Genomic DNA, 13,751 nt, shown 5'->3' on the forward strand with positions numbered 1-13,751 from the left:
TGCACATGTGTGAAGAATCCAAAAGGTGGAAGACTTACCATTTTGAGGAGAAGAATGTGTGATCATGACAAATAGTGTACTGGTAATTAAGTTAGTCATAGGAGTGGATTGAGTTTTTTATTGTTGGAGCAACTCCATGATGTTGTTGTACTACTCTTGTGTGAAACCAAAACTTTGGCTTGTTGAAGTTGTAAGTGCTTGATTAGTAACATTGTTGGGCGAAGAAGCAGTCTTTGGCTTGTTTTTGAACCCAAGTTAATAGCCATGTTTAACAAAATAAGTCTCAATCATGTGATTGGTGCAACCACGGTGAGTGCTGACACGATTAGGCTTTGAGAAAAGGGTTTGCCTTTAAAATTAGAGTTCCAAGTTTTATTACCACCATTGGATAATTTGAATTGATTTGCAAAGCAAAGGTAAGTACCATTGTGTCAAGTGAAGGAAAATTCATAGAAGAAGGGGAAGTCATTTTGTGTTCCTGTTGAATCACAAAAAAGAAAGCTCAATCAATATCATGTAAAGGGTGCATCATCGTGATTTGCAATTTGGAAGATGAGAGTTTCTCATTGAGACCTTTCAGAAATCCAATCACATAGTCTTGCTTGTGATAGTTTTTTACGGATGCAATGGCTCCACATGAACAAGGGATTACGCAAGAAGAATGGGGAAATGGGCGATATGATTTCAATTCATCCCAGAAAACTTTAAGTTGAGTAAAGTAATCAGAAACGGTTAGGGTACCTTGCCAAAATTGTAAAGATCTTCTTGGATGTCGGAGATACGGAAGATGTCACTTTAAGAGAACCACGTTCGCAAGTTTGCCCAAACTCCGACAACTGTCTGGATCCAAAGAAGGGATTTGGCTATTGATTCATATATTGAACGAAAAAATCCAAGCAAGAATCATGGTATTGCGTCGTGTCCATTGATTCAAATCTATTAATAAAAATTTGAAAAATATTAAAGCAAATTAAAAGGAAATACTAAATCAAATTCTCATTAAAGAGAATAAAATTTGGTGTGAATATGAATGTATAATAAATTAAAAAAATAGGGTTAGCGAGAGGGAATCCTTTAAAAGAGAGCAAATATTACGAAAGACAATTGATCTCACATGATTACAGTATAAAATATCCAAAACCCTCCATTCTGAGTTTTTGTTTACCATTAACAACAAACCTTATTGCTTTTGTGTGTTCTCTCTCAGGCATCATCATTCTAGTGAAAATCTAGTACCTACACAACAAGGTTTTTTGTTATTAACTTTCGTATGTATTATTTCCCTCCCTTGAAACTTTTTTCTCAAAATACTATATTTGAAATTCCTAATTGGTAAAATCACCATGGTTAGATGTATGAATGTTTAGTATTTTATGATCGGTATTATGATTTTCCTTTAAATAATGTTTTTTATTTCTTCTACTATATCAAATTACAGTCCCAGCGACTTTAACCTAGGGATTTAAGCCTTCATATTATATCAAAACTTTGATGATTATTTGCTGATATAATATTTTTACTATGAAGCTGCAAGGAAAATATAATTCTATTTTGTAAATAGCATCTACACCTGAACAAAAAAATGAAGGGACACTTGCATCTAGGTTGAGATCAAGTTCTAGAAAGACACTCCAAATAAAAGGAGTTGAAGGTAATTTGTGGCGAAATTAGAGTAGTTCAGGGTAACCATTGAGAGAAGATATAGAGGATCGATAAAGGTTGAAGATGGTTAGCAGTGGCTACCAGAGCATGTATATTGGTGATACCATGTTAATGTTGAAACGTGAGTAAAGGTTAATGGACCTAGATAAAAGAACTAAAAGCAATGTAAAACAACTAAAAGCAATGTAAGAAGAGCCCAATATATTTGACAGAAAATTTGAAATGAATAAGAAAAATGAGACATGATTAAATTAATAAGTAAATAAAAGGAATGTCTGCCCTCTCTCTAGCACTTCTTTAGCTTTCTCTTCACGTATCTTCATGGCGTGGCACAAGGTAGGGAAAAGAAATTTCAAGAACTTGACGTCTAAATGGGACGTTTCTCCGGTAGGTTCAAGGCTTTCGGAAGCGAAGCGGAATGCTTTGACCTCTATTTTCTTCTCAGAAATACCGGAAAGAATAACTTCCTCTGAGATTTTTGAACTATTCGGTTGTGTTGGTGATATTATAGAAGTTGTTATATCACCAAGAAGGAACAAGTTTGGAAAGAGATTTGGTTTCGCCAGATTCGAAAATGTTGAGGATGGAAGAGTTTTAGCCGTGAAGCTCGACAACATTTTAATTGATGGGAGGAAGATTCACGCTAACCTACCTCGTTTCTCTAGAAGCTTTCAGTCGAGGGGCTCTTTTGGAGTCGAGAAAGCGGTTGGGGAGGCGGGGAAAAGGAGTGGAGGCGTTCCCCAAAAGCACAACGACGGAAGCACGATGAGGTTCTCGAGTTTTAGGAACAAGGAGGGAAGTAGATCCTTCGTGGATGCTGTCAAAGGAGGCAAATATCATTGCTATCTTAGTTACAACTCGACTGAAGAAAACTTAGAAAGATTCAAAAGAGCTTTCGTGGGTGTGATAGTTAATCCGGGCATGTCTTACAATATTCAAACGAGTTTTGAGGTGGAGGGATACTTTTCAATCAAGGTCACACCTTTAGGTGCTAACCTGTGTCTTTTAGAGGATATTGATGATGGTGCGGTTCGTGACTTGATTGAGGAAGGTAGAAGCTGGTGGTCTCAGTGGTTCTCAGAGATTAGAGAATGGAGGGAGGATGACGTTGACAGAGAAAGAGCAACTTGGTTGAGAGTTTACGGGATTCCATGCCATGCATGGAATTTCGAGTTTTTTGAGATGATCGCGAAGACCGTTGGTACTTATGTCTGTGTAGATGATAATACTCAGAAGGGGGAACATATGGATATTGCTAGGATTTTGGTAAAGACTCCATGCATGATTGCTCTAAACGAATCCTTTAGTGTTTGCATCAATGGAACTGTTTTTAAGATCAAGATTTCTGAAGATTCTTATGGTCCCATGCGTATCAACTTGTTTCAGAAGGGTAAGAAGATTGAGGATCCTTCATCTTCATCCGAATCGGATTTTGGATGGGGCGCATCCGAGTTTGAATGTGGAGAAGGTGGGGAGGCTTTTTCAGCTTCAAAAGTTGCGGAATCGAAAGAGGCGACAGTTATGGACAACAGGGGGTTAGATGTGGTGCTCGAGGATTTTCAGGGCGAGGTGACTAAAGGGAAAAGTGTGTCAGATAGAAAGCTTGTTAAAGGAGATATTTGTTTTGATTCAGCAGTAAAGGTAGCCAGGGAGGTGTCTGCAAGCGGGTCAATCAATAGTGGGGCCAATCTGTGTTGTCCTGGTCTTAAGGAGAAGACTGATGTTTATTCAGTGGATACTTTTTTCAAAGAAAATAAACGTGTGGATTATAAACCTTTGGTCAAACCTAAGACTAATAAGATGGGCGTAGTTAAGACTCTGTGTGGGCTTAAGGTTGGGAAAAAGATAAGGCCCAAAAAAAGGTCTCTTTTGAAAGTGGATGTTGGACCGGTTTCTGGCGGAAATGAGGGCCCAGACCCAAGTTTGAAGCTAGACATTGCGAAGAGGTTATCACAGCTTTCTGAATCTCCTATTCTCTCTCCGACATCTAGCAATAGCGTGAATAACAGCTTCTCGGCGGGTAACATTCTATGTTGCGATCAAGTTTCAGATTCAGACATGATACAGGGCAATTCCAGATTTTGGGATCATTTACATTCAAATGTAGGAGAGAAATTGGGTGATCTCATCTCAAAGTTAGGGGTGATGGATGGCGATGGTAACAACGATTTTAGACAGAAGGTTGCGGAATTGGAACTTGGAGATAGTAAGAAGAAGTTTGGTGCGAAGGTGATCGTTAATCTGGACCCATGATTATAGGTTCTTTCAACATAAGGGGAGGAGGAAGTAAGGTTAAAAGGAAGAGAATTAGTCAGATCCTAATCAAAGGTAAAGCTGATATCTTTCTTATTCAAGAATCGAAATTAGCTATTGTGGATGTCAGCATTATCAATAGCCTTTGGCCCAAGGAGAGAGTAGGATGGTCGTTCTCCAGTTCTGAGGGTGCTTCAGGAGGTATGATAACTATGTGGAGGGAAGATGCTTGTGAGGTTTTATCTAGTTTCAAGGGAGAAGGTTTTCTTGGAATAAAGTTGCTAAGAAAAGGTAAATTATACTACGTCGTTAACATTTATTCTTCGTGTTCGTTGCATCTCAAAAGGAGGCTTTGGAAGGATCTCCTCTCTTACAAATCCAAATATACGGACGGGGAGTGGTGTTTAGGCGGAGATTTTAATGCGATCACGAATGAGAGGGAAAGGAGGGGTTCTGATTTATACAGCAGAAGGACTGAAATGAGGGAGTTTGCTGACTTCATTTCAGCTTCCAATCTTGTTGATGTGACGTGCAAAGGGAAGGCTTTCAGTTGGTACAGCGGTGACGGAAAATCGATGAGCAAAATTGACAGGTTCCTTTTATCAAATGCTTTGATTTCTGATTGGGGTATTGTCGGGCAATTTATTGACAAAAGAGATATCTCTGACCATTGCCCGATTTGGCTCTCTGTGGATAGTCGCGATTGGGGTCCCAAACCCTTTCGAGTTAAGGATTCTTGGTTCGAAGATCCATCTTTCTTGTCCTTTGTTGAGCAGGAGTGGAAGAATATAGTGGTCGAAGGCAGAAGCGATTTTATGGTTAAGGAGAAATTAAGGTTGCTCAGACGACGTCTTCGTATTTGGGACAAGGAGGTGCATAACTTTTTTGACTTAAATATCAACACAGAAATCGACGACATCAACGAAGCGGACAGGCTTTTGGAAAGCTGTAAGGAGGGTTTGATCAAGGAGGTCGTCATGAAGAGAAGTGATGCTGTTAGTAAATTATGGCAGCAATTGAGTCTGAAAGAGAGTCTGTTACTCCAGAAAAGTAGAGCAGAACGGTTGTGCAAAGGGGATTTGAACACAAAATTCTTCCATAATTGTATGAAGGACAGGTTCAGAAGAAATCACTTAGGCTCGATAGTCAAGGAGGGAGGTTTGTTGGAGACGGTCGGGGAAATTAAAGAGGAAGTCAGGAGTTATTTTTCACGTCTTTATGCTGAAACCGATCATAACCGTCCAGTTTTGAACGGTATTAGTTTCAAGACTTTGTCCAAGGAAGAAGGAGAGATGATAGAGATGCCTTTTACGGAGACTGAGGTCAAGAATGCGGTTTGGGACTGTGAGGGTACAAAAAGTCTGGGGCCGGACGGTTACAACCTCAATTTTATCAAGAAGTGCTGGAGTTTCTTAAAGGATGATTTCTTCCGCCTGTTTACGGATTTTTACTCGAGTGGAACCCTTTCCAAGTCAATCACGTCTTCTTTTCTCACTCTTATTCCGAAAAGAGACAATCCGTTGAGCCTAAACGATTACAGACCTATTTGTCTTGTAGGATGCATTTATAAAGTTCTGGCCAAGTTGCTAGCAGCGAGATTGAAGCTGGTTTTGGGATCAATTGTATCAGAGAACCAGAGTGCTTTTGTGCCCGACAGGCAGCTCCTCGATGGCGTGTTGATTGCAAATGAGGCGCTGGATTTTGCGAAGAAATCTAAACAAAGCTTTTTATTCTTCAAAGTTGATTTCGAGAAGGCTTATGACCGAGTTAGTTGGGACTATTTGCAAGACGTTATGAGAAGGATGGGCTTTGGTAAACGGTGGATGAATTGGATGAAAGAGACGGTCTTCTCGAGTTGGATGTCGGTTTTGGTGAACGGAAGTGCAACTAAGGATTTCAAAGTGGGCAGAGGCCTTCGCCAAGGAGACCCGTTATCGCCTTTTTTGTTTGTTCTTGCTGCAGAGGGGCTCTCAGGGATTGTTAAGCAAGCTGTTTTGGTAGGTGATTTTAAGGGTATAAAGCTAGGCACGGCATGCGACATTGACTTACTCCAGTTTGCAGATGATACGTTGCTGATGGGGCCAGCTTCTTGGAGGCAGATTTGGGTTCTAAAGGCCATGCTTAGAGCTTTTGAAGTCGTATCGGGTTTAGGCATTAATTACAACAAATGCAGACTGATAGGAATCAACGTGTTTGATCGTTTCTTGGATGCTGCCGCTTGTTTTTTGTCTTGCAGGATCGAGAAGAGTTCTTTTAAGTTTCTTGGCATTCTAATTGGAGGCAATCCGGGATTATGTTCTAACTGGGATCCTTTAATCCGGAAGATCAAAGCTAAACTGGATAATTGGAAGAACAGATGCCTTAGCTTAGGAGGTCGAATAACGTTGTTATAATCTGTCCTTTCAAGCAGTGCGGTTTTTCAACTCTCGTTTCACCGCGCTCCTTTGAAGGTGTGTAGGGATATCCAAAGGATTCAAGCCAGCTTCTTATGGGGCGAAAATCCGGGCAAGAGAAAGGTTCATTGGGTCGGGTGGGAGAAGATTTGCCAACCGATGGAGGAAGGAGGTTTAGGGGTTAAAAAAGTGGACGATTTCAATATGGCTTTATTATTTAAGTGGGTTTGGAGAATTTTGAAGGGGAAGAAAGAGTTGTGGCTAAAAGTGTTGGAAGCGAGATACGGTAATGTTCTGTATGCCGTCTCATCGGGGTCCAACGTTTGCGGTTCAAAGTTTAATTCTGTTTGGTGGAACAACATCATTAAGCTCGAACAGTCTGCTCAAGTCTCGATTATGGCAGGAAATACTTTCAACGTAATCGGAAAAGGAGATTCGGTTCTGTTTTGGGAAGCGGTTTGGCTGGGCGATTTATCTCTTAGGGAATTTTTTTATGATCTTTACGTTAGTAGTAATAACAAAGGGGCGAAGGTCAGTGAGATGGGAAGGTGGGAAGGCACATCTTGGGTATGGGAGGCTTTGACTATGGATAATTTTCTGACGTTCGACGGCATATCTCCGAGGCTGCAGCAGCTCTTAGCTCATTTACATATGGCAGCTCCGATAAGAGGCAAACCCGATTCTTTGTTTTGGAAACATGACGTGGACAAGGGCTATAATGTGAAACGTGGTTACGATGTTTTGGCTGTTAATCAGAATTCGGACAGTTTGGAGGATGATTGTAAAAAAGCGCTGCGGATTTTATGGTTTACCGACATGCCGTTCAAAGTCAGAGCTTTTGTCTGGAGATGCTTTTTGAATAGAGTAGCAACTAAGGATCAATTACGGAGGCGAGGTATTCCTTTGACTAATTCTGACTTTAATTGTAATTTATGTTTGAATGATCAGGAAACATTAGATCATCTTCTTTTCTCATGCCCCTTCTCGGTAGTGGTCTGGAAAAAGATAAGTTGTTGGACTGGGCAGGATCCCGGCTTTGTTACGTGCGCTTGGAATAATTTTTTGCTGTGGGGGGAGTGTGTCAGGAAGTTCTGTAACAGCAGCAGGAAGGAGGGCATTATATGGTCGGCGACGGTTTGGAATATTTGGAAGTTAAGAAACGACATCATTTTCAACGGAGGGACTTGTAATATGGATGATCTGTTATGGAATATTAAGTTGACGGCGTGGAAATGGTCGTTCATCGGAAATAGAGCGAATTCCAAGTGTAATTTCTATGAGTTTAGTAGAAATCCTTTGTTTTATTTCAAATAGTTGTTTTCTTGGGCTGTAATGTTTGGTTCCGATTTTCTTAGTTTCTTAGGCTGTTTGTTTCGGTTCCGAATTTCTTAGAGCTCCTTTTGTAAGCGGGTTCGAGTACCCCTAGTGCTCGTTTAGTGAATTCCTTGCTTATAAAAAAAAAAAAGTAAATAAAAGGAACACGGAGAAAAATAAGCAAATTATTGTGTAAAACTACTATTCTAAATAAGAAGATTAAATTTTCATTAAAAAAATTAAATTTCAAGCTTAAAAAACTTATCTTTTTCAAATCGAACCAATTTTATTTTGCTATAACTTCAAAATGGAAATTCTTTGATTTAAAAGTTTTGAATTTTGGCATAAGGGACCATATAAAGACAATTAACAACCATCACCTAATATGCCAAAGTCCGCTTGGATCAGTTATGTGTCAAGTCACAAAAACATATAAACTTAACAAGCTTATAAGCTATTTGTTTCCACTGATTCTCCCAATTACCCTTTAATAGCATCCATCAACATATGTTAATTTACAATAACCCCTTATTCTTAATTTTATTCCAAAGTGTTAACACAATTCCACACATTTTGGCACCATGCAAGGTCATGCTAAAATTCCACATAACAATAATCCTTATTGATTAACATGATAATTCATCAAGATCTGGCAAGACAAAACATCATTATAATCTACTAATTCAGAACAGATACAGCTACTCCAGCTGCTTAATTAACACTATTAATCAAAACAATTTCTAGAAACAAGAATGAAAATTGCCAACACTTTTGTTTTTTTCTTAGAAGACTATTATGCATCCTGCATTAGAAAATAAAAACAATATCAGTAAACCTCAACATGCCATTGTTTGTTCTTCTTGAGCAATGAAAGCTTTTCTTCCCAACTTTCTCCTCTCTTCTCAGCAACCCTTTTCAGTGTTTCTTGGATCCCAGGCATCATTCCTCTCAGACCACAGAAATAGATGTGTGCTCCATTATCCAAAAGTTTGAAGATCTCGTCGCTGTATTCCTCAATCTTGTCCTGAACATACATTTTGCCGCCGTTCTTGTTCTTTTCCTCTCTGCTGAGTGCTCGGTCGTACCGGAAGTTGTCCGGGTAATCCTTAAGGTATTTGGTGAACTCGTCGTCGTAGAGGAGACTATCGGCATTTGCAACACCGAGGAAGAGCCATGCTAGTCCACCAAACTTGAATGTTGGGACGGATTCCATGAACATTCGACGAAGATAGCCTCTATATGGAGCAACACCAGTGCCAGTGGCAATCATTATATGGGTAGCATTTGGGTCGTCCTCCGGCAAAAGCATTATCTTCCCTGAGGGGCCTGCCCAAGAAGTAGCAAGTTTCCACGAGTTAATAATATATAGGAAACTTTTACAGATACCCTCAATTGTGCCGAACATGATTGGAATTACGGTGAGTGTGTTTGTCGAAACTCCAAAATATAGTTTTTACCAAAATCACAGTGTCACACCGTAACTCGGCAATGCTAACCACCAACCGCCAACCCAAACATGCACTTAGTGCAAGAATTCAAATTGATTAACCAGACAACAAATAACAACAGGCAACATAAGTAAGAAGTGTTGTGTCTTACCTGCGATCTTAATTTTGTCTCCAGGCTTTGAATCACACAAAAAATTACTACAAACACCGTTCTTGGAAGGATCTTCCTTTCCTGTCACGGGATCATAATAAACAGCACGGCGCACACACAAGCTGGCTGTTTTGCCATCAAAATTGTCTCCGTACCTCGTGGAAGCAATTGAATATAATCGAACATTATGGGGAGTCCCAGGTTTTTTTGGATTTTCACCCTGCCATCCATGTACAATAGTACTCATAAGTAGTGAAATTACTTCAGAATTTAACTGTGTGAACTCACGCATATGATCTCAGAAAGGTACCATTGTGAATTCACTTTTAGTATCCGGATAGAAAAAAAAGCAAAAGCATAAAATGGTATCATTAACATGCGACTTACTGGTGGAATAACACCATAACTCTGTCCCTCCCAGTAAGGAACATTTCCATCATGATTGATCACAATATGACAAGTCTCCCCAGGAGCCTTTGGTCCTACCAATCTTTCGACGGAAACAATTGTTGCTGTATAAGGCTCTTTAGGCTTGTGTAAGTTCAACGGAGGCTCTGTAGGATTTTCCAATTCTAAAGGCGAAACGGCTACTTTCGGCACACTTGCTTGTTGCACTGACATGCAAATCACATTGTGATTTCTCCAACCACGGTTATTAGCTTTCATGTCCAAAGTAAATACCGGCGCCCATGATTTATCCCGAATGTTTAAGTTTGATCCCTGCAACATCAAAAGCAATTCATTTAAAAAATACACATTATATAAATTAAACAGGAACGACAGCAACGTAAAACTTTGTCGAATCTCTATGACAGTTCCTTCAAGGTTTCTCTCAAAAGCCACACAGTTTACCAAATCAAACTAGTCATAAAAATATAACATATGAATAGATCCTTCATACAGTTGAGGTTTCCAAAGCACTAACATAGATAATATCAACAAGACAAAACAAGCAAAATTATTTATATGACCAACCATGTTTGCAAAGTCAGAAGAAACATCAAACCTTAAACGCAGATCTTCTGACGGAGAAATCACTGCTGACAGGAACAGTTACAGCCATCTGCACAAAAAAAAAAAAACATAAATCAAATTTAGTTCAGTAACCATGAATCTCAAAACATACAACTAAACAAAAACTACAAATTGGGGATAAATTTCTCCACTTTGAAGATTCAAAACAAATATTCATTCACCACCCTAGGAAAAAAAACAAAAAGTAAAGAAACAAATAAAAAGATGAAATTTTGATGGAAGATTGAGTGACCCATTTGTACATAGAAAGCAAAAAGGGTAAGAAGATGGAGAAAGAGAAGTGGGATTTACCTGAGACACTGCCAAATGAGACATGGTGAAAAGGAGTGTGATCTGAAGTGATAGAAGAAGAAGAAAAGAGGGTGATTGATGAATATATAGTAGTAATAAACAAAACAAGTGAAAGAGGAATTTGTGTTTGATGATCCTTTGGAGAGAGGGAAAGGTCGTGTTTTTCCCTTTGGCTCCTCGGAGTGTCGCTCCTCAGTCTTCACCCACCAACCTATGCCAACCTTATGCCAAAACTAGGAATTGCAAAATTCTACTTTTCCAAAACAACCAAGTAGTAGTATTAATTTTATTGTTATTTGAATTAAATAATTTCTTCTATATTTTTTATTAAACATAAATGATATTAATTTTTTAATAGTTTTTAAAAAATGGAAACTAGTAATTTTACAAGAATTCAATGTTTTCTTTACATAAACCAATTTGTTATTGTTAGGATATTCTTTTTAAATTAAGGAAAGTGTTCTCACAATTCAAGGTTAAATGTTTCAAAAATCTGAATTCTTTGTATTTAGATCAAATATATTATATTATGTATTAATGTTGTAAAAAAATTGTATTATCAATTAATTATAACAATTAGATATATTTAATGAGGTAACAAAAAATAGAATTTAATAATGTTTAAAACGGAGTACTGGTATGTTAAACAATACTAATTCATTCCATAAGTTCATCTAATGTTTGTGTAAGACGAGTGATGTTATGTAAAGTAGAGGTGGAAAACGGGCATGTCTGTCCCGTTTAAGCTCGTTTTGTAAAAATTGATAAAAAATAGGACGAGACAGGCGAGCATGGTTGAGGGTGTGGTCCTAAAATATTGATCCGCCCCGCACAGAAGTGAGGGCGGTGCAGGATGGACTCGTGAATAGTGTACATTTTAAGCCTGAAAATACAAAAGCTTGCAAAAATATAGGGCGTGGTAGTGTAGGGGGCTATAACATCGTAATTCCCGACTCGACATAGAGTAAAATAATTCAATAGTTAACTCAAACAATTAGAGTGTCACGTATGTTTTATCAACCATAAAAATCAACCAACCAAAAATATTTTCAATTGCGCAGCAGAAATAATCAAGTTTGAAATAAGTCTTAGCAACCACACAATGACAAAATGATTCAACAACTCCAAATGGAATAAAACATGTGACAACGAGAAAATAGAATAGCTCGTCCCCAATATTACATATTAGAGCGACTACATTAGATACTTGAACAAATAAGCACCTAAAGAGGTATCATGTCGTCCTCTATCTCAAGCAGTTACTCCTTAACCTGATTGTATGTACTCTAGGGAGCATAGACACCACAATAAAACAAACAGGAATGAGAATACGTACAATAAATGTTAGGATTAAGTATGTTTTTGGTCCTTATAAAGTTATCAAATTTTGTTTTTGGTCTCTATTAAAAAAATGACATGTTTTGGTCCTCACAAAATTATTATGCACGTAGTTTTAGTCCCTACTGTTAAACCCATGTGTATTTATGAGTGATTATTTTACAGACATGTTTAGAACATTATAAAAAATTTCTCAAAAAAAAGAAACTCAAAATTTAATTTCTAAGTCAAGATTTGCATTAATTTTGTCATTATATTTTAAAATTTAAAAAATTCATATTTACATTTTCTCATTTTAAAAAAATTTATAATTCGATAAAAAAATATTTTATAGTATTCTAAACACGTAGAAAAATTATTCAAAAATTTAAAAATTTATGGGTAAATAAACAGTTTTCAAAATTTAAAAAATAGCAATGACTAAAACAGAATGCATAAAAATTTTGTAGGGAGTAAAATATGTCATTTTTTTATAGGGACTAAAAACGAGATTTCAGATATTTACAGGGACCAAAAACATACTTAACCCTAAATGTTAACGGTGCATAAAATTGATAAAGAGGGAATATACACAACATATCCACATATTCACATTATTCACCTGCATCACCAATAGTCAACATGTTCATAACTCAAGTACAATCATCACCAAATACAAACACATGTGTCACTAATTATAATTACATTCATCACCAATTATCAATGCAAATGTATATGCAACGTACTCTTCACCTCATCGCCATATACATGCGGTACCAATCATACTCACCAATTTAGATGTCAGACTTATATTACTTAACAATCTCATCACCAATATTTTAGACAATCAGAGTTATGTTATTGATTAAGTCATATCACTATTTCGTCAATATATATATATATATATATATATATATATATATATATATATATATATATATATATATATATATATATATATATATATAAAAAATACAACACCATAAAATTCACCACCAACAATGTTATACACATAACTTGCATACAATCATATGCCACCACTAATCATATAATTTCATAATTAACTCAGTTATTATTTCATCATGATAATAATTCATCAATACACATCAAATAGTTCTAATCATTACTAAACGGTACCAATATATATATATATATATATATATATATATATATATACACACGCGCACATATACAATACCATAAAATTCACCACCAACAATGTTATACACATAACTTGCATACAATCATATGTCACCACTAATCATACAATTTCATAATTAACTCAATTATTATTTCATCATGATAATAATTCATCAATACACATCAAACAGTATTAATCAATATTAAACAATACCAAACATTTGTCAGAATTGAATGTTATTAAAAAGTCGAGTAGAAAACAAACAACTTTGCGCTTTCATGAGTAAATCATGATATTTGTAACACCCTAATTCTCCCGGCGTTTATTAATATAAAATTAGAGTAATTTGTTCAAATAATAAACAAGCAATTAGGATATCACACTTCTCAAAACATATTAAACTTGCTCAATTATTCAAATAGATACATAACACATTATGCAAATGAACCAAAACAGAACTTCATTATTCTCAACTTCTCATTTTATTACGCAACGGAAAAGATTCACATAATTTTATCAAAATAATCAGCATCCAGCATAACCAACATTTATTCAAATTATATAGAATTCATAAGACTCATAACTATCATCACAAACAATTAAAGTAAATAAGCGTTCATCCCCTAGTGTTACGTATCAGAGCACGACTCGACTCGACATAAGTAATAGAAAGATCAACATCTTCCAAACTACTCCAAAGCGCACTAATCCTCTATACCTGCACGTTACCCACGTGGAGGCAACAT

General features: G+C 36.9%; 2 protein-coding genes across 2 annotated transcripts; one reads left to right on the plus strand and one right to left on the minus strand.

Moving 5' to 3' along the window:
• Positions 1 to 1,983: 1,983 nt before the first annotated feature.
• On the plus strand, positions 1,984 to 3,915 carry LOC131622508 (uncharacterized). The gene has a single exon (XM_058893544.1). It carries the CDS (start codon positions 1,984 to 1,986, stop codon positions 3,913 to 3,915), a length of 1,932 nt encoding a protein of 643 aa, XP_058749527.1.
• Positions 3,916 to 8,222: 4,307 nt separating this feature from the next.
• Positions 8,223 to 10,793, minus strand: LOC131622458 (ferredoxin--NADP reductase, root isozyme, chloroplastic). The gene is made up of 5 exons (XM_058893492.1): positions 10,548 to 10,793; positions 10,228 to 10,284; positions 9,609 to 9,941; positions 9,222 to 9,441; positions 8,223 to 8,948 (listed from the first exon to the last, which is right to left on the minus strand). Exons 1-5 carry the CDS (start codon positions 10,569 to 10,571, stop codon positions 8,449 to 8,451), a joined length of 1,134 nt encoding a protein of 377 aa, XP_058749475.1. The 5' UTR covers positions 10,572 to 10,793; the 3' UTR covers positions 8,223 to 8,448.
• Positions 10,794 to 13,751: the final 2,958 nt, after the last annotated feature.

The sequence above is a fragment of the Vicia villosa genome, unplaced genomic scaffold (assembly GCF_029867415.1).
Source record: "Vicia villosa cultivar HV-30 ecotype Madison, WI unplaced genomic scaffold, Vvil1.0 ctg.000030F_1_1, whole genome shotgun sequence".
NCBI classification, from domain to species: Eukaryota; Viridiplantae; Streptophyta; class Magnoliopsida; order Fabales; family Fabaceae; genus Vicia; species Vicia villosa.

Coding starts and splice junctions, on each gene's coding strand:
- LOC131622508 (XM_058893544.1), top strand. CDS start 1,984: ATGGCGTGGCACAAGGTAGGGAAAAGAAATTTCAAGAACTTGACGTCT.
- LOC131622458 (XM_058893492.1), bottom strand. CDS start 10,571: ATGTCTCATTTGGCAGTGTCTCAG. Junction 9,442..9,608: donor GTTATGGTGTTATTCCACCA/GTAAGTCGCATG, acceptor CATGGATGGCAG/GGTGAAAATCCAAAAAAACC. Junction 8,949..9,221: donor AGACAAAATTAAGATCGCAG/GTAAGACACAAC, acceptor CTTCTTGGGCAG/GCCCCTCAGGGAAGATAATG.